This window comes from Tubulanus polymorphus, chromosome 4 (assembly GCF_964204645.1).
Source record: "Tubulanus polymorphus chromosome 4, tnTubPoly1.2, whole genome shotgun sequence".
Classification (NCBI taxonomy): domain Eukaryota; kingdom Metazoa; phylum Nemertea; class Palaeonemertea; order Tubulaniformes; family Tubulanidae; genus Tubulanus; species Tubulanus polymorphus.
The window spans coordinates 12,110,005-12,131,023 of NC_134028.1; the positions used below are offsets into that span (position 1 = coordinate 12,110,005).

At 36.7% G+C, this 21,019-nt stretch overlaps 1 protein-coding gene across 5 annotated transcripts in view; it reads right to left on the reverse strand.

The window, feature by feature from the left end:
* Positions 1-21,019, reverse strand: part of LOC141903821 (katanin-interacting protein-like) — a 382,582-nt gene that overhangs the window by 154,627 nt on the left and 206,936 nt on the right. For all 5 annotated transcript variants that reach the window (XM_074792155.1, XM_074792154.1, XM_074792152.1 and 2 more), the window contains 2 exons: positions 12,886-13,023; positions 10,854-10,941 (listed from right to left, as the gene is read on the reverse strand). In XM_074792155.1, coding sequence (XP_074648256.1) covers positions 10,854-10,941; positions 12,886-13,023 — 226 coding nt within the window. The remainder of the gene's footprint in view (positions 1-10,853; positions 10,942-12,885; positions 13,024-21,019) is intronic.

A 21,019-nucleotide genomic window follows, 5' to 3' on the forward strand; every position in this document is an offset into this window, starting at 1 on the left:
AGGTGATTATCGATAGCCTACTACGGAACACATAGTTGACAGTGTTAGGCCTGTGCCAGTTGGTGCGTACAGGCACTAAAATGATCTGGTTGGTCAGTTGGTTCGGTTGTGAAGTGTGGAAACTAAGAAAGCCTACAGGTATTTATTTGTCTATCTTGTTGATCTTGATCTTGGGCCTATCATAGTAGCCAATACCATTTTAAGTACGAAGTTGGGAGTTGTTATCGATATGTGACTGTACAGTGATCTCTACAGGTTAACAGTACGTGAGTTCCCTACAGTGAGTCCCTATAACCTACGTATGCACATGCGTAAAAGAATAGGGTCTGGGTTAGGTGAGGCTATATGTAAATTAACTTTCATCAACCTTGCAGTTGCGTTCTATGGCTCAGTTGGTAAATCACTGGACTACTGCTGGATTTTTTTTCGTTTGGTTTAGAATCCCAGTATTGCAGGTTTGAGCGCCAACGTTCTAGCATACGGCTAACCAGTAGAAATCACCGTACTGTCACGTACGGGTAACAACAGTGTTTTAAGTAATAAGTGAGTACGATAAGCCTACCATGCCTACGTACTACAAACACAACTTTTTCCCTCTGGTCGACCCTACACTGATGTTACTATAACTGGATACATAACTATCACATGTATAGGATTTGGTCAGGACTAGCCTTAAGTCTAATTCAGTCTATGCATTATTCACTCGATATTGTAAAAACAATATGGTGAAGTATTCACACGCAGAAAGGTTAATTGATTTGAGCTATGTGATTAAATTTGGCCAGGCCTTCTCTGACCTGCTGACATTTATATTCAAGCCTAGATCCAAAACCTTCATGCGGTCACAGCTTGTATACCAGAAATCATGATGTAGGCCTGTACATTTCGCTGCACGTAGGTTTGGTATACCGATTTCTCCTAAACTGTTAAGTGTACAGTACACATCAAACCAATGGGAATAGGGCATATTGATTGGGCTTATTATTTCCTGCTTTAGAATATTGAAATAAGCCTAACGTTCATTCAAATATCCAACATCAGTGAAAGTTTGAATACTGTATACAAGTACTGTTTACAACATAGGTTTTCATGTTCTATGAATATTTTCCAGTTCAAATGGGTTTATGCGTTTAAGGGCAGTCAACACCAAGAACTCTCTTCGACGGATGTTGCATCATATGAAAGATCTGATTCTTTCAACTCAAGCAAAGTGATTCAACACGATCAATATAACACTGGAATAGGTTTGCAGTGTTGCTGGAATAGGTTTGCATGTACTTTTTAGCCAATTCCGATTTGGTTGTAATTAAAACTCTGGAACTGTTATTGAGAAATACGCAAGACAAGTGGAAAGAACACAAGTTATGCTTGATTCTCATATTCAAATTTAAGTCAAATTCAAATTTATTTTATTACATCATATTTACAAACACGTAACTAGTCGATAGATTTGATATTTACTCACATGTTGCCGGTATCAGTATAGAATCAGTATAGAATCAGTATAGAATTTGTAATCCACTCGATTGAATCTACACGACATTATATGTATTTATTCAAATATTTCAATAAAAAGATTAACTCCTTAAATCTATTCCAAATCATGATACATTCTTATCTGTAAGTTATCAACATATCGACTCAGCAGATTCTTAAGACGAGTCCTTTAGAACAGATCAATTTTTTAAGTGTGGTGATAGTACATTATCATAAAGTTTGAATGCCAAAATAAATGCCTGGTCAAATAAATTCATATTTGTTGATTGTACGTCCGCGTAAGTTTGGTTTCAAAGTTGAATCACATTTGACGTTTACCAGTGGTTGCATTAGGTTCGAACCTGTCAATGCATTTTGTTCTATGTATCGGTACTTAAATTTTCTACAATTCCCATCACCTGAATGGCCTTGCAGAAAACCCATCATTGCTGCTTTGCAGCTATATTTTATCGTCTTCTATTCCTATTCATGGACCCCAAACAGAGAGGAAATCATAAATGAAATAGTAAGACAAAATATATTTTCGTTGCGTAGAAAAGGTGTGGAGATCTGTTGATCTCATGATGGAATATTTTGGATTAATATGTGTGAAATTTCCATTTTCATTAGTTTTCATGCATTACATTTAAAATCCAGAATTTGAAATTAACGCTTGAAAAATATCATTTACATGTGTGAATGTGAAAATTTACACGTGTGGCACGTGTGAATTTTCACATTTACACATGTGATTACTGCCAATTTCACATCATATGAAATAGTTTTTCACATGTGTGAAAAAAATTCACATGTGTAGTATTTTCGTAAGGGCCCTCTGGTGGCAAGAACAAAGAATGTGGTGATCCCAACTCCATTTAATCAAAATCCAAATCATATATCCAGGGAGAAACACACTAGCTAATAGGATGGTAATATCAAAGCTGTGGGTAGTTGGGTGTTGAGGTGGGAAGTGTAGTGTGATCTGTGTGCATTTGTGGCCAGCACACAGATCACAATGATCATAGTAAGTGTAGTAATATACGTCCAGGGAGAGGCAACATGTGAAATAAGTGGAAAATATCAATATTTCAAAATTTTTCATATGTTAACCACGGGTCCCGCGGTACGCTGATGAACACGTTGAAACACTAGATACACAAATAAAAATGCGAAAATGTTGTCGTGATTGATTTAATCATGTAGATACAAAATTGTAGTAACAGTGGCCACAGGAATGAAAACGGCCCATATTGAAAAAGTCTGAAAATATTATTTAAACTAGGGATCCAGGGACACTTGGCAAGTGGTTTCACGTGCTCAACAATCTTAACAATTTCAATATTCAACGCGCCCTTGACCACATACAAAAACCAATGCCCTTGAAACTCACCACAATCATAGAACATTTCAGCAGCTACGATTTTGTAATTGATTGTGATAATAAAAATATGCCTCATTACCAATTTGATATGGAAATACCATATTTTCCGATGTATAAGTCGAGTTTTTGAGACCAAAAATCATGTCCAAAAAACGTAGGTCGACTTATACACCGGCTACACTTTCGATATCGTTTTAAACTGACAATGTTTAGAGTTCAAGGTCGCCATGATGAAATGGAATATTAATTTATGTTAGGCTACACTCATATACCAATTAGAATTTAGGATGTTGATAAAAATAGTTTCTTATAGTTTGGAAATGTTTCAAAATTAACTAATGTTAAAAATCAAAAGAGAAAGAAAACCACGTATATTCATTGTACAGTGTTTATATAAGCCGCGATGTTGTGGCGGCGTGCCAATAATCAATACACAGTCAGTCTAATACTAGACTACAGGCGCGTGGCATTCAACGTATACATTACACATTCAACACGTGGATACAAACAATGAGCACTAATCCCGTAATTTAATATTAGAAACAACAGATCCCAATGATTTAATAATGCAGTGGTAAAGACTCTCAACTACTATGAGAATGACATCGGCACTGTTTTCAATTTGACATATGTAAACGCATGAAGAAGCGACTCGACTTATACACCGACTTTAGACCTAGCACAACTTTTTAAACATGAAAATTTGACCCCGACTTATACACCGGGTCGACTTGTACACCGGAAAATACGGTACTTAGTTATTCTACTATTCAACGCCCCCGGTGACCATATGCAAAACCCAATGATCTTGAACATCACCACAATCATAGAACATGTCACGAGCTACAACTTTGCAATTGATTGGTAAAAAATACGCCTAGGTACCAATATAATAAGGAAATACAATGTTATTCTACTATTCAACGCCCTCTGGTGACCATATGGAATAGCTAATGTCCTTAAAACTCCCCACAATCATAGAACATGTCATGAGCCACAACTTTGCAATTGATTGTGGTAACAAAAAATATGCATAGGTACAAATATGATAAGTAATTGTATTTTTCAATGCCCCCTGGCGGCCATACACATAAAGCAATGACCTCAAAACTCACCAATACCATCATGTTATGAGCTACAACTTTCCAACTGATTGTGGTAACACAATATGTTTAGGTATCAATATAATGTGGAACAAGAAAATTAATTTTAATAAATCATTTGACGCCTGCGAAAAAATGTAGAATTTTCGGGATAAGCTAATGTGGAATTGCAAATTTGAAATCGAAGTTTTAAGAAATTTGGGGAATTATTAGATTTGGCGATTGGGTAGGTAATAAAGGTCTTCGACTGTTTAATCTTTTCATTGAAAATTGTCAATAATTGATAACTTGCGACCGACTTCATTCACTTTTGCCGCTAAGCTGGTCTGCAACTTCATTGCCTCCATGGTTGAGGAAAGGGCTCTTCTGATGTCTGCGTCATAATTACTTTGGAGCATATCGTGTGTGTGGCCTAGTCAGCCAGCCCGGGGTTCCTGCTCGGTTTGGCTGTCACTCGATATCCTCTTGAGTAGGTTGAAGTAGACATTGTCATTTAAAATATTTTGTTTATGTTATTCTATGTGAATTACGCGTATGTTGTATTTTCTTATTTTGAAATTTGTAACTTTATTGAATTTGGGAATTTAATATGTTATAATGATCAATAAAGAATTGAATTGTCACCTAATACACATGCCACCAGAGGACACGGAGCCGTATATGACAGCTATGCTATTATAAATTGCTAATCTCATGAAACCTGCATACCCCTTATATCGAACATATTTTCTAAAACAATTGAATATTGAAATAATACGTTTACACATGTTTATATTGACCGCTTGTAGCCGCTGATGAAATTCAAGCCGGCCCTACACAGATCGTAGATAGCTTCGTCATTCCACCAGCATCCCCATGTCAGGGTGTTGCTTTTATATCGGTCTTCCAAATCGGGTATACATCCGCCATTATGACCGAATAATCCGATTTACTTATCATTTCTATTTATGCCTGTTGCTTCTGATATAATCATACGTCCATTACTATTACAATAATGATATTCAATGCAATATAACATTTCAACGTTCAAATAGAGCTCATTATATAATCACAGGAAGCCATTCTACATCTTTGTCAATAATATTTTGCCAAATAGCTTGTATGTGTACGCATAGACCTGTGACGTTTTGCACATCGATTTACAGTTGTTGTTTGTAAAATGACGCTGAATGGTTAACATTGCTTAGGTTTCATAATGGTAACGTTTTATAAGGCGTCAAAAAACCTTTTCCCACCTAGGAAAGGGCGCATTGGTGACACCAAGGGTACTGATGACACCAAGATAGCCACCAATTAAGCCATAATTGGCTAATCAAAAATACCTGTCTCAGGTATTAAACAACCCTATACAATGAATGCCCATCACAAATTGCAATGAGAAATGGTAAACCAGTAGGAAGCTACAGGAGCTTAGGGCATTTGACATTTTTGGGCACTATACAGGCCATAGGACGACCATCTTGAGCTGATGGGCCCTTGGGAGATTCAAATATAAACGAAAGATCAAGGTAATTGATCAAAGCATTTTCAAAATTTCCCGCAAAAAGTTCAAAAATGGGTAAAAAGTGCTGATTTTGGTGGCGAACAACAATGGCTGCCAGTCGGCTATCTTAAGTCTGACAGGGCCAATTTTTGGGCTGAAGATGTGTCTAGGGTAGATACATATGTAACCCAAAACATTACATTGAAGCATCTTCAAAACTTCCCAAAATAAATGGATTCCGTCTACGGACGGACGGACGACGGACGAGAAGTGAACGCAATAGCCTGCTGGGAGTAAAGTCCCACGTGGGCTAAAAAGAATTTTTTGGGGAATAAAAATCATAACTTTTAGCCAAAAAAAAACTTACTTTCTTTTGATCAAAATATTAATAGTTTGGGCCTGAACTAGAGCTGCTTCATGAATAAGAAGCCATATTGGTTACTCCGACTCCACAGTTGTGCCAACTACTGCTGAAAACGGTCTTAAGGAGCACTCCTAACTATGGAGCGCTCTGATGTGACACGCGCGATTGGGGCGATTAAAGCGAGTTACCCTGATGTCAGGAATGAAGAGAATGGAAGAAAAAGTCGGAATTCTGTCTATGGGGGGAAGATTTTCATCCCTTTTGCCAGGTTTTGGTAGGCTATTTGACGCTGTTTTGTTTAGAATGCCGCGAACGCTGTACAGCGAGTGTAGTGCACATGTGTTGATAGTGTTTACAATAAGAATGAGGAGCGTGCGCAGTGCAAACATATGGCTAAATTCTCAAACATGCAATTGTTTATCGGCACTTATAAGCGGATAAGTTTTTTTTTAAATTATCAAATAAAGATTTTCAATATAGAATTTGCTGAGGTACAGTAATAGTACATTATTAGCAAATTCATACGTATAGAAAGACATACTAGAAATATAGGCTACAAACAAATATTAACAAAACTCAAAATATAATCTAAGGTAATGATAGAGATAATAGTGATATTACGTATAAATAATAAAACCAATACATATAATAATAATGAGTACAAAGTACAGCTAATGAATAAACACGAAAACTAAAATAGGTATGGGTAATTACAGCAGGTAAAATTTGCTGTAAGCGTTAATATTTCTATATTAGTTACCAGATTAAGGTCAGGACTACCAAAAAGTAAAATGTTGCATTTCTCAATTATGCTTTTATCATTGTAATTAGGAAAGATATAGTTTAAGTCGCAGAGTAGGGTTTCGAATTTTTCACGGTGGGGTGGATACTGGCACTTTAAAAGGAAATGAACAGTGCCCGGCCTTTTATTACAGTGTGAACAATTTGGATTTAAGATATTTCTGAAATTGTGATTAAATAAATGCGATTTAAGTAAAAGATCCGCTCGTGGTCTATCAAATGCAATTTCTTTATTTCGATTTAGGTTGGGGATATGTACAATGGATATGATAGCCACGTTGGACAGGCGATTGTATACTTTAGATTTAAACAGGGAGAAAGTTTGAATATTTCTAATATCAGGGCCAGTATTGTGCCATGAGTTTGAAGACTGACGAATCTTTAACTTTATGTGAGATATTAGCATGAAAAGGATTTGGATTTCTGAGATTACGCTTTATTACAGTAATATAACGGCTAAACAAAGACGAAACATGTATGGGAACCAAGCCCATCAAACACTTATACATGAATACTTTCTGACATTCTAAACGCCAAAATGACAATGGTTTCCAATTTAAAATGTTAAGAACCTTTTCTCTATTGGTACCCATAATACCTCCAGAAACAATAAGGGCAGCCTGGTAATGGAGACGTTCAAGTTTATTCAAATTAGTCTGATTTGCGCTGTCTTACTGGATATCACAATACTCGAAATGGGGGAAAATAAAGGAATTATAAATCGTATTTAGATGTCTAGTTTTAATTTTGTATTTAAGTGACTTAAGAGGATTCAATAATTTTCCGAGATAAATTCAATATGCTTATGAAATCTTAAGTTACTGTCAAGAATAAAGCCAAGATACTTGTGATGTTGGATAATAGGAATTTGGGTACCGTTTAAAAATAAAGGATCATAATTTCTAATGCCACTTTTACTAAATGTAAGGTCATAACTCTTGCTAGGTTTAAACTCAAGTCCCCAGGAAAAAGCCCATGCGTTTATTCTTTCTAAATCTTCTTGAATGGCTCCATTACCAGGGTAAGGGTTATTTGGGTCAATACTATGGTACAGGGACGTATCGTCAGCATAGAGGAACACCGTATCTTTTAAATTATCAGGCAAGTCATTTATGTACAATAAATATAACAGGGGACCTAAAATTGAACCCTGAGGCACTGAACTACTTATGTAAAAATGACCATCTGCCTTAACTTTAATTTTTTGATTTACAAAGCTCGTCTACAGTTTTGAAACACTTCCCCTTATGCCATTTGCTTCCCATTTATGCAACAATAGCTTATGAGCGACGCTGTCAAATGCAGAGCTAATGTCCAAGAAAACAGCATGTACGTCATGGTTCATTCGGAATTCATTGTGAATATGTGTAGTAATTGCTACAGTTGATCGCATGTACGGTGCCCTGTTAAAAAACCCGATTGCATGTGATATATTAAGTCATGCCGCTTAAGGTGTGGAAAAATAGAATCTTAAATGACACGTTCAAATAATTTGGATAGGGTATTTAAAAGGGTTATGGGACGATAGTTTTCACGGTCATTTTTGACACCTATAAACATGAGACACAATTCCTAGTTTCCAAAATTCTGGAAAGGTATCATTTTCAAATAATTTATTAAATAGGCTGGAAATTTATGGTGAGACCTGGTGTGCTGAGATTTTTAGCATTGTATTTGTAATGGCATCTGGACCACATGCCTTGTTTAAAGAAAGTTGATTAATCATTTTAAATATAGCATCAAGGAAGGTATAATTATTAATGACATTATAAGGACAACGACAAGGGAAAAAGGTAAATTATCCCGGTATCCATTTTTAAATTTTGTCACAGTTTTCCCAAGTAATAGGTTGGCTTTGTCTTGGCTTTGTCAAAACTTGAAACACATTCTTTATCTGATTCATTATCAATTAAGGTTGGAATACCAGAAGTAAATTTGTATCCCAGTAATTTCTTTATAATTCTCTAGTAACATCACTATTTGAACTTGAGTTATTTTCAAGCCCATTAATTAAGTTATTTTCGTAATTCTGATTGGCTTTTTAAAACAGAAATTTTTTAGTTCAGATTTTTGCGAAAACGCTTATATAAATTTTAACAAGGGCCCTTTTCAAAATTCAGCTTCATAGGGGTTGGAGAATGGATAATGCTCTAATGAATGATTTGTATGAATATATGCTCAGTTGCACAGTCAGAGCCTTTGCTCTGGAAACCATGTCATTTAAAGTCGCTCCATTTGTATAGTAATAGGCTCAGCCTACAAATTTATAAAATAAAGAGAATCACAAATCAATAAAATAAAGTCTGACATAAGCAAGAAATTCATCAAAATTATTGATATTCTTATGCAAAAAATGATATTGAGATACAACATATCTTTAGATCATTGGATATTAAAAAATTAATGCACATATTCTTTTAAAATTGAAATCAAAAAGCGAACAAAGTCTAAAAAATAGCTGCAAGCAGCGATCACGGGTTTCTGCTTTTTCGGATAGAATGTCGTACAGGGATGTGAGCAACGATTTCACCCAAAATCAGTGCGTAATATTCCACTTTTTCGATGGAGTGCCACCTAGGTGTCAGCTCACAACATGGATATGTTGACCCACATGTGCTACTACGCGCATTTGCTACCACGCGCAAAGCACTAATGTGCCAAGTTTTGGGAAATTTACATTGAGAATAACGAAGCTATGGTGTTTTTACCATTCCCTAGTGATAGTTTAAGCGCATTCTGTTATTATTAGTTCTGACAAATAGTCGACTAAATAGCAAAACCGAATTTGGCCCATGGCACAAATTAGGCCTAGGGTTAACTATGCAGGAGGGAAGACCTAGTATGGAAGAGGAGTGACAAGTCAGTCTGACTAGTCAAGCAATCAGATGGGGACTAAAATTCACATATGAAATTGACGTCCGATAACCATTATAAAAACATAATCACGAATGGTACCATCACTTGCTGGCCTGCAATCATTCTTTATCTGTGCAGTGGGTAGGTATTTTCAACTGACTTTGTTCTTTTATGACATCACCAATGCCGCTGCATCATGATGTCATGTACAAGGGACCTCCAATTTGTAATGTATGTGATGTATAAACTGACTTTAGACCATTTAATATCAACGACAACAAGTTATCACTGATGCTGACATTTTCTGACGCTAAACTAGTATGACCCGCCGTTTCATCGGAACAATTCAATTCAATTAAGAAAAGTACATTTTTAACCTGTGAATGGTCGAATCCCAGTTATTCAGTTAGCTGTGATTTGGATATTCTCGGAGCCTTCCTTCTTCATTTATTTATGAAATGACGTCACCAACTTTCAGATTCACGCCAGTACGCGCGCTATGATTGATGATATTGCTATTTCCACCGGTGTTATCTTTAAGTAATTTGAAGTTTAAAATAGGAAGCACAGTACATCCATAGAATCTACGCGCAGAAAGAGTCTGTTATATCATTATCAGAGTTTAACATTTCATTTCAAAGTTGTTAGTAAAGTCGAATCTGATAGAAGATGCTTTTTATGTGACGAAACTCAGTGGAAAATATGTTAAAATAATAATCAGCGGGAATGCAATAGGGTTTCTGCCGAGGCAGCACAAACCCTAATTAATGAATATTAATTAGGGTTGAATGAATGCACAGATTTTACATATTAAATACAGAGTTCAGATAAAGCATATTTCTAGGTATGACAATTAAAATCCAAAAGTTTTCAAGTTAGTTTGCTGTAATTCATAACATCAAAGCAACAATTCAATGAATAGTTTGATACACTTGTTTCTTATAAACATTGAATCAATTTACCCTTCTGGCATTATTTCCTCTACCATTTTTACACCCCTGGCATTTTTACATCTGGTATTTTTACTTCTGGAATTAATACCTTTGGCATTTTAACCTCTGGCATTATTACCGCGTACCGAATTTGGAATCAGTCAATAGCAAATTGTCAAAATGAGTCAACTTCCGTCTGGCAAAAATGTGCATGAATTCTGCATAAATGTGAGAGTAGTGCAGCAAAAGACAGCTCATCTTACAATAATGCAAGATGGCATTGAAAGAGTTAACCCGATAAATAATGAATATTTTAAGAACCAACATGATTGTTTGTCATGTGCGTCGGGGTGTACGGTTTCACACGCACAAACCCCTGAAGACTCTATAGCTGCAAGAATTTTCAGCATATTTTAATGATATAACCTTTTAATGTATTTCAGAAAATTCAACTTACTTATCAGCCCAATTATCTTCAGAAATTGATTCATCATTCATATTTTTGGAGACTGATGACTTACTCAAATATTCGTCCATAACATCACCTTAAAAATTAGAAACAAGAAACGAAATTCTTAATATGGACTTCCCTAAATTTACATTGTATGTTTATGTTTATGTTTAATCAGCATCAAAATTAAACATTGGTAGTCTAAATTAGAGATTATAAGCAGAGAAAATGAAAAATAGTGAAAACTATTGGATTGACTTCAAATGATGGGAGAAGACTGACTTTCTACAGACAATTAGATTGAAAATAAGGACGCGGGAAAATATCAAGAAAAAGACGTCTTCTTTCGAATTATGAATGGAAACTCATAAACCTATCTTCGGCATGAAGTTTTTGGCAGAATTTCAGAGAATCTGTGCTCCAAGTAATCAAATAAATTGCCCATGGGCAAAGTGTGGTTTACCTCGAAAGCTAGAGGTTGTTTGGAGGAAGGGCATTGCTTGAAGAATCTTTTTAATTCGTGACTTCAAAGTTCTAGAAGTTTATATTGTATTTATCTTTCTCTTTCTTAAAGAATTATTTTGTAGTCAAATAAGACCAAAGGTAAACATTTTTTTATGGTCAACGTCCAAAATTTCGTAGGGTACAGGCAGGTGCGGCAGGAAAACTATTTCATATTTTCAAAAAAGTATTTTTCACAACATGAAAAAATATTCAAATAAAATTCATATGATGTCACATATCAGAGGGTGGCTGAATATTGAGTCTTGGGAATGAAACCTCTTCCTATGTATGGCCGCGGAAGCTATAACACCGGGGTGTAGTATAAGATCGCAGTTTTAGATGCGGTAATAATTTATGGTCAAGGTATGGTTGACTTGTTTCTTAACTTTAACGATATATGGCGAATTCATCGCACAACACCAGTTAGTTTAATGCATTTACTACTAACACAAACTATCATCAGTCGTTCAATGAAGTGTGTTAGTGACGTCATCTATTGAAATGGGGTATGAACAAGCATGAATGGGCATATTTTATGCAAAATAACCCCTCTGCACTAGTGATTGAGATGATAGAGATGATTGAGATGAACAAAATAAAACAAATTTGATGATGATATCTCGTTTAGTTTTTGTTTTATGAATATCTGAATAATACGGAAATCCTGGCAAAGCGCAGCATTTCCTGAAAAAAGGCCTGGCAGGCAAAGAGTTAATTCAAAGATGAGAACGCCGACCGATAAAATCCGCGGGTTTTTTTTTTTTTAGTTGCACAGGCGAACCAGCTGATGGCTCAGCACTCGGGGGGGTTTGGGGAAAATTTTAGAAATTAAAAGCTTTTTCCGAGCACTTAGAGCAATCTTGAACCCATGAACCACATCTCATGCATTACGGGTCGAGTCCTGAATTATACATACATATACATTACTACTGTTGCCGCACGTGCGTGTCTGCAACCGATCAATAAAATACATACACACTCATCGTAGTAGATACAAAATCAGAGTGGCAATCGATATGCATTGAAATGCGATACTTTTACGCGACGATATGTAAAACAGGCACTGAACGCTTTAATAGTTCACCTGATTACCGATCGCGCCAGACCAATTGAATGAGATCATCACCCCCCCCCCCCATACTTTTACATCAATTTTGGACTATTTGGAAAATTGATATTATTCAATACCGAAATCCGCGGGAAACCGCGGGGAATTCTCATCCCTGTTATTGCAAATGGTGTAGTTCTGTCATCATTTCACTTTTTCGATTCAATATATAGGAATCAAAGGATCATTCAATGGGAACATATTAAAGATGGGAAGACATGTGCGATAAGATTTGGATGTAAATAGGGAATTCTGTTGATTGGACAATAAACCCTAACATTATGAGAAAAAACAACAATAGGGTTTTAGCACAATTACCAGAATTGGTAAAGCAAAGCAATCACTAAGTACGATCTATGGTAGCAACTCAAAACTGTAACTATATTTGATGATTTCAATTCTATCTCACAAGAAAATATAACACACCTTCCATGTCGACAGAAATTCTACCACGTTGATGTTTATCAAATTCATGTAATGATGTCCATGATTCCTCTAGGTTTATTTCAGCACGATCGAACATGGAAGTCGGTGTCCAAGTCTCTCCTGTCTCATCTTCTGTACCTTAAGAATATAATAAAGATAAAATAACTTCAGCATCAATGATCAAAATCCACAGTTCTCATTTCCCAATCAACAGGTAGTTGTGGAGGATACTATGATTTCAACACCCGTAATTCAGTAGTAATAATGTTGAAAATCAGCCAAATAGATATATTCTGTACCTGAAGATAATGTTGATCAGAGATATCTTAGAAGGGATACTAGAAAACCTGCATATTTGCATAGTTGCAAGTTTACGATTGAAGATTTTAAGTGTGCCTTATTTGTTCCAGATGAGTGCCAGGAGAGAATTAATGGGGCCTATACGCCTGGATGAAAGTGCCTGTGAAGAAGGTAGATGATAGAAAGGGCCTTCACCTGTGCCATAAGATAAATGCAATAGGAATATTTCTATCTGTCCAACCATCACTGCTTATTTTTGATAATCTATTTTGTTGAATAATATTTTCAATAATAATATTTAATAAAGGTATAAGTATTGTATTGCTGACTTATCCATGCAATGATCTAAGAAAAGACACATTATAATATCAGCTATTATCCCAAAACTGTGAATTCAAAGAGAGGTTTCTCCCCGCACAACAAACTCTTATCTAAATATATTTTATCTGGTATGAACATATCTGCTTCATAATCCTGTGTTTGAATCGTCACGAAACAAAACGTCAAGTGTTGCCAAGGGTACCAGGCATACAAACAAGCTATTTAAGGTTCATAGAGATCGACGCGTGACCACATTCGCTTGTAGATGAAAACATACATAGGCCTAATAGTTAAACGGGACTATGTATAAAGATACAAACAGCAGGAAAAAATAGAGATTTATTGATTGTGGGGTACATTGGTAATTTCTTTTCCTCTTTCCAGCCAAAAATTTTTCATAAAATGTAAGTCCTCTCAACAGCCTACTAAGACTACTAACAGCCTATAAGCTAAATTTTCAATTCTGTCAGAAATATAACAGCGTCTGACCATTTTGAATGTGCATATAGTAATTTCTTATGAATAAATCCCGCGTAATTGCCGGTCGCAGTGAATGGCATTGCAGTGAGTCACAAGCCGTCGCAAAGCCGACCTACACCCGGCTTAAGTCATTAGGAATTAATGAAATACCAGTTTCATTTTTGATGAAATTACTCAAATGAAAAGTCTGGCCTATAAAGCTTGTCTGCTCAGACAAAATTTTCCAAAAAATCTTCATTTTTGCCAATAAAATTGATAATTGTGATTGATTGTTGCAAGTCATAAACCAGTTAATCACTAATTAACATGCATTTTAATAAATCTGATTCCTCCTTTCCAGTGAACTTAGCTTTAACCTAGTAAAGGCTACTAGCCTATGTAGGCCTATGTATATGCGTAGGCCTAACATCCCGACAGATTGGTCGTAGGCCTATGGAATAACCCTCCTAAATATCGAAAATTTTGTTTTGAAGTTTAATCCAATGAGTCCGTTAATAAACGCAACAATTATACTGTGTTTGTTTGAGACTGTAAAGCTCAGTACCGGTAGGCCTAAAGCCTTAAGGCCGCGTAACACTCGATAAACACTTTAAGCGACACAGCGAACGATCTCCTTTCCCCCACAGCGAACGCTTACTCCGAATGTCAAGTGTGAGTCCAGCATACGGATAGGAGTGTGTCATATCCTTGACTTTAGTAAATACCTTGTGCATTAGACAAAGTTCGGTATGTACTATAGGAAATATAGAGAATTGATAGATGGTTGAAGCCTGCGGCCGAATTAAGTAATATATTCTTTTATTTTGATACCTCGTTGACACAACAGCTTTTCTCCGCTATATCTCTTTGATGTGGTTAGTTTAGGCCTACGACTCCACTGTACTCAAATGATTAATCTTAGTAAATACACAGTTAATTTGGTAAAGAAAAAAGGTATTGTTAAACTAACTGCTCGAAGCCTATGGCCAAATCACAGGTAGTAATAAATTAATCTGTACTCGATTTGATTCTCATGATGAGGAGAAACCTTATAGAAAAACTCGCAGCTGATCCCCGGAACGACGATGTAGCGACACACGTCGATTAGTCGTTGTTTACGGCTCAACAGTGCTTAAAATCTTAAGTAGTAAATTTCATGTGTATCGGTAATATGATTTGATGAGGAAAATGGGCTATTGTTAAAACTAGTTTTTAAAAACTGCGGCTGAATGTGCAATCTTTGGGTAATAAATTTGTTAATTTATGCTTGAATTGATAATCGACGTGACAAGAAACGTGCGGTAGATTTCGGAGACGACTTGGAAAAACATGTCGGCTCTTTGAATGGGGCTCAATTTTCGATGTTTACGGCCCAATAGTGCTTTTGTAACGTTGATTCTTCAAAATACGCATTGAGCATTTGTAGATAGAAGTAAGCTGAATGATATCAGACAGATTGTATCGGCAACAGCGGTAATGTAAAAAAGCCTATGTACTTTTGACAAAAAAAGTGTGGAAAAAAAAATGAATAAATATAGCTGCAAAGCAGCGATAACGGGTTTCTGCCTTGCCGGGTTAAATACCGTACTAGGAAGGTTGCAAAAGATTTCACTGAAATCAGTTCATTACATACCACTATCTGTGAAGAAGCGCCACCTAGGGGTCAGCCTGTATCATGGGTCAGCCCATATCATGGATATGTTGACCCATGGCTCTTAAGTGCAAAGTAATGATGTACCAAGTTTAGGGAAAATAACTTGGTGATACAGGTGAAAATAGGTGATACGGTGTTCTACCATTACCTCGTAGCAAAGTACATGTGTATTAATTTTCATAGAAATCCCTCCATCCGATAAGTAGATATCAATGAAAATGCATTTCCAACAATTTGTAGGTGGCGCTACTGGAGCACCATATGAGTTACCTACTTAAACCATACACCAATACAAGTGTCTTGTAAAGGGCTACTAACCACACATTTCAACCTCGATTCTATCACCAACGGTTAAGGACCTGGGAGCAAAAATCGTTGTTTTCACAGTCCCCTGGTGGCAGTTGTATGGACTAATCATGCAGGTTGGTATATTACACACATGTCTTTGTACTTATACCAAGTTTTGTGATTTTCATAATAAACAGACCGCATTACATACGAAAAATGGATGCCGAAATCTATTTTTCCAAAATTTACGCCCCCTAGTGGTTTAAATAGGAACTAATCGCGTGAGGGGTTCGTTGCATGTAGTAACCAGGTACATGTGTATCAATTTTTATAGAAATCCATTGATACCCTTAGTCGATACAGATGAAAATGTGTTTTCCAGCGTCTTATAGATGGCGCTACTGGAGAACCATATGAGTTACATAGTTAAACCATACATCAATACAAGCGTCTTGTCAAGGGCTACTGATCACTCATTGCAACCACGATTCTATCTCCACCGGTAAAGGAGCTAGGAGCAAAAATCTCTTTGAAAAATTTGGGGTCCCATTTTCGAGCCCGTAGAGCCCAAACAGTTAATCGCAGATAGAGCGTGCCATTGACTTTTTAGCCTCCGGGCTGTCATGAACAACTTTCGTGCTCAGCCGAAGCTTAAAACGCAGACAAAAATTTTTCTCACACAGTAACTTTTTGATGTCAGAATTTTCAAAAGTAAAACGCCCCCTGGTGGGTGAACGGGATACCCAATCAAAGATCCCTTCGACTTACCTCAAGGTACCTGTGTTCTGTACATCCCTCGAAAGTTTCAAGTAAATCCGTCAAGGAATATTGTAATGCTAGCAGGATATAGTCATCCAGGCTCTCAGGATAGCTGCATTCATTAGCTCTATCCGGGGAAGTTACTGCAAGGATGCTATTGCTTGTATATGCGACAAACAAGGCTATAAAAATTCCTCAGTTGCGTTCACTCGAGACTGACCTCATTCACTGCGCCACATATATAGTAGCGGAGATAAAAAATAATAAAAAACTCCAGATCTAGTACACAGCTCTATCACTGCTTATAGGGACACTGACACAAACACACGTACTGACCCGCTGTGGGAATGACAGGTAGGCAATACACATACATAGATGGATACTGTTTGAATCGGGCATAAATTTCTATGTTTAGAGGCTCACAGTGAGTAAACAGTGCATTTCTGATTAATATTATATACAGTATTTGTCATTGCAGCGTAGTACTTGCGATACAGATTGGTTTCACCGACAGTGAAAGTAAATTGCAGTTGTTTATATCCTTTCAGTAAGATCCAGTGTGAAAAAGAATATAATAATAATAATCAGCAGGAATACAATAGGGTTTCTGCGAAGGCAGCAGAAACCCTAATAATAATCACACGAATCTCAATAGGGTTTTCTGTGAAGAAACAGAAAACCCTAATTATTTGAATGTATTGAAGAAAATGCCAATACCGACTAGAATGGAGTGGCCGTCCATTTGATCGTGCAAACTCTACCCGACAAATGAAATAACGTAACCGATCTGGATTTCATTTTAACACACCCAGGCAATAGTGAAGAACGTAGTTGGAAAAACAGGAATTATCATCATTTGGATGCATTTCAAACAAATTTCACTTGGTTTACAGGTCGGCATCATTGACATAGGTGTAGAGTTAATCGTCCAACCCTATTGATGTATTTGGGTGCTGCATATCCACCCAAATAATCCTAGAAATACAACTCAATTTGTTTCACTTCCGGGTTTTTAATCCCGGACACTGTTAACAAGATTTCATGTGGTCCAACCCTTCCGGCCCGTTGAAAAGCATTTGTATAAGCTTAGCCTACTGCCACATCTACATATAGTAGACCTAGCTCCACATAAAAGCCTATTTATCTAATTTTGTTTTACGTCTCATCGGATCCATCCCTCCTGAAGGGATTATAACCTGATTGATGGCATCGCTACACTTAGCCATGACCTAACCCCTGCCTGTTAAGATCCCTGGTGGCACTTGCATGAACTTGTCTGTCGCTCAAGCTCTCCATGCGAGTTTTTGGGCCTCGGATTTGGGCCATGTTCGCGTCGTTTCGCACACGTTTGATTTTATTGAATATGTTTGGCAATCCTATTAATCTGTTCTATGATCATTAATTCAAATCAAATAAAATTTTATTAGTCTTCTTAAAGTTTTCGATATGCTTTTATGTATGGTCTTAATAGTTAGTTATGTTTGTTTCTACAGCCAGATCGGAATCAAGAAGGCGGCCTTCGGCAAAATCAGCACTTTTGCAGAGGTTTTGAATGGGAAATGTTGAAGACGCTTTGATCCATCATTACCACCAATCAATCCAAAAATTGCCAAATCGTAGTTCATGATTTCTGTTACTACATCTTCATTATCCTACTTTGACTAAACTTGGTACAAAGAGTACTTTGTATTTCGCGAAGCACATTGTTCTCTATATCTGGTATTAGTGTTGAACTCTAGATGGCGCTCCTATAAAATCTGTTGTCTATCTACTGATTTAAGATGGATTTCGTTCAAATCTAAGTAGGACATTTTAACCAACTAGTCAGAAAACCTGTTATCGCTGCTTTGCAGCTATATTTTTAACTTGAAGTTGCCCGGAGGTCAACCTAAGTTACTGCTGAAGTCAGAAAGAATACCGGATTCCTCGAGGCCGAGTAATAGTTAGAAGAGTACTGAATGATTGTAATGTATGTCGTTTGCTAGAAGGCAGACCATATGAATTACCTTCGATGCCTCCACTACCGGCAAACAGATTGATGAGATATCAACCGTTCACTTACGTTGGTCTTGGATTACATGGGTCATTTTAATGTGAAGGAAGGTAGTGAGGTGAATAATATATGGTTATGTCTATTAACATGCTTATCAGTGAGAGCTGTACATCTAGAAGTAGTGATGAACATGAAAACATGACAACACAGGAATTCCTTCAAGCTGTTAGAAGATTTGTTGCTAAACGAGGGAAACCAGAAGAAATTCTATCAGACAATGTGTCTGAGTTAAAACTAGGAGATCGAGTTCTACGACCAGGATGGAGTTCAAGACAGTAGGTGGTAGGATGTTTATGCCATAAACCGAGGATCGGAAAAATCGATTGTAAAAAATTACCGTTTTCAGAAGAAATCTCCAAGGAAATGATAGCTACGATCCTGGATCTTTGCAGGTGGCTAGGCGCTCATGTCAAGAACCGTTTGCACTCACAAAAATCGGCACTGCTATTGCCTTAAAATCTTGTGCCATGAAAAAGCGGACACACTCGCCCTAAAGTGACGGCATAGGTAAACCAAATAAATCGCCCATGGGAAAAGTGTGGTTTACCTTGAAAGCTAGACGTTGTTTGGAGTAAGGGCATTGCTTGAAAAATCTTTTTAATTCGTGACTTCAAAGTTCTAGAAGTTTATATTGTATTTTATCTTTCTTAAAGAATTATTTTGTAGTCAAATAAGACCAAAGATAAACATTTGTTTATGTTCTACGTCCAAAATTTCGTAGGGTGCAGTTAGGCGCGGCAGGGAAACTATTTTATATTTTCAAAAAAAAAATTTCACAATATGAATAAATATTCAAATAAAATTCATATGATGTCACATATCAGAGGGTGGTAATTGATCAAAGCGTCTTCAAAATTTCCCTCAAAAACTTCAAAAATGTGTAAAAAGTGCTGATTTTGGCGAACAACAATGGGTGCCAGTCGGCCATCTTGAGTCTGACAGGGCCAGTTTTTGGGCTGAAGATGTGTCTAGGGTAGATACACGTGTAACCCAAATATCAATACATTACATTAGAGCGTCTTCAAAACTTCCCAAAATAACTGGATTCCGTCTACGGATGAAAAGTGAACGCAATAGCCCGCTGGGACTAACGTCCCTAGTGGGCTAAAAATCAACGGCTATTCTTCCAATCCATTGTCAGTAAAAGCTGTCGATTGAAGTGATGAAAGTTGAACGAAGTTTGAAACTTTAACTAGGCCAAGCCTGAGGCATGCTGTTCATATAACTAACAAGATATGGTGATCAATAACAACAGCCGCAGTCAGAGTGATGCGTGTATTAAGCATGAGCATCGTAACAACGCATGTGTTCTTGTGAAAAAAGGAATGTAGATCCAATAAAAAATAACTAAATCAGCAAATACCCAAGGCTTTGTGATGAAATTCAATAGGGTTAGAGGTTATATTACTGCATTGAAGAGAAGCTAAACCTTCCTTCGGAAGTTATTTTGTACCAAACTAGCAAGTGTCCTATGTGGTAGCAAAAATGGACTTCGCTAAAGGGAAAGTCTATAAAAAATCAATTGACAATTGCAGCCTCAATGGTGTAAAAAACATTTGGAGGCGGACATGTATTCAGACGCGGGTAAATCTATATACCCTCATTATACTGAAGTTGAGTAGAGGGCATAAACAGGGATGTACATTGATGATGATTAGTCCATAACCCTTTCACTGCCCACGCAATTGCACTGCCAGTGCATATTGCATTTTCATTTAAAAAATCTGAATTTTCAATTTCTATTTCATACAAACATTGTCTCACATTGTCAATTGTCTTGCGTTTCTTCTGCTCTACGTGGGTTTAAATAAATAAGTGCATGAAGTTTCGAAAATGTCGCAGCACATCAAGTGCCATACGTATGGCATTTTTAAAACAAAAGGGCTTATGGATTTTGTGTGAATTCTGGATATAGTTAAATATTTTAAATGATGAAGTCCCTTTTATCCAAGCCATGCAATGTGGATAGTATGGATGCGGGGCCCTGCTCATGAGTGAAGCCATGGGTCAATACAATGAAAGACATAAAGTCAGCTAGATATGACCCCATTCGATTACGACAAGCTTGGGTGGGAGAGAGATGATGAGTGAATGTAAGTGGAGTGTTACATAATAAACTTTTTTTTTCTTTTTTCTTTATTTTGTCTGCTTTGATTAGATATTCATACTTTGTGTTTCTAGGGTTTGATTTGTTTGAATTATTCGACTGCATTTCTATATTCTGTTTAGATTTCTTGCTTCATTGAATTAAGCTTCCAGAATTTACATTCATGCTATATATATCACATTCACGCCTGTAT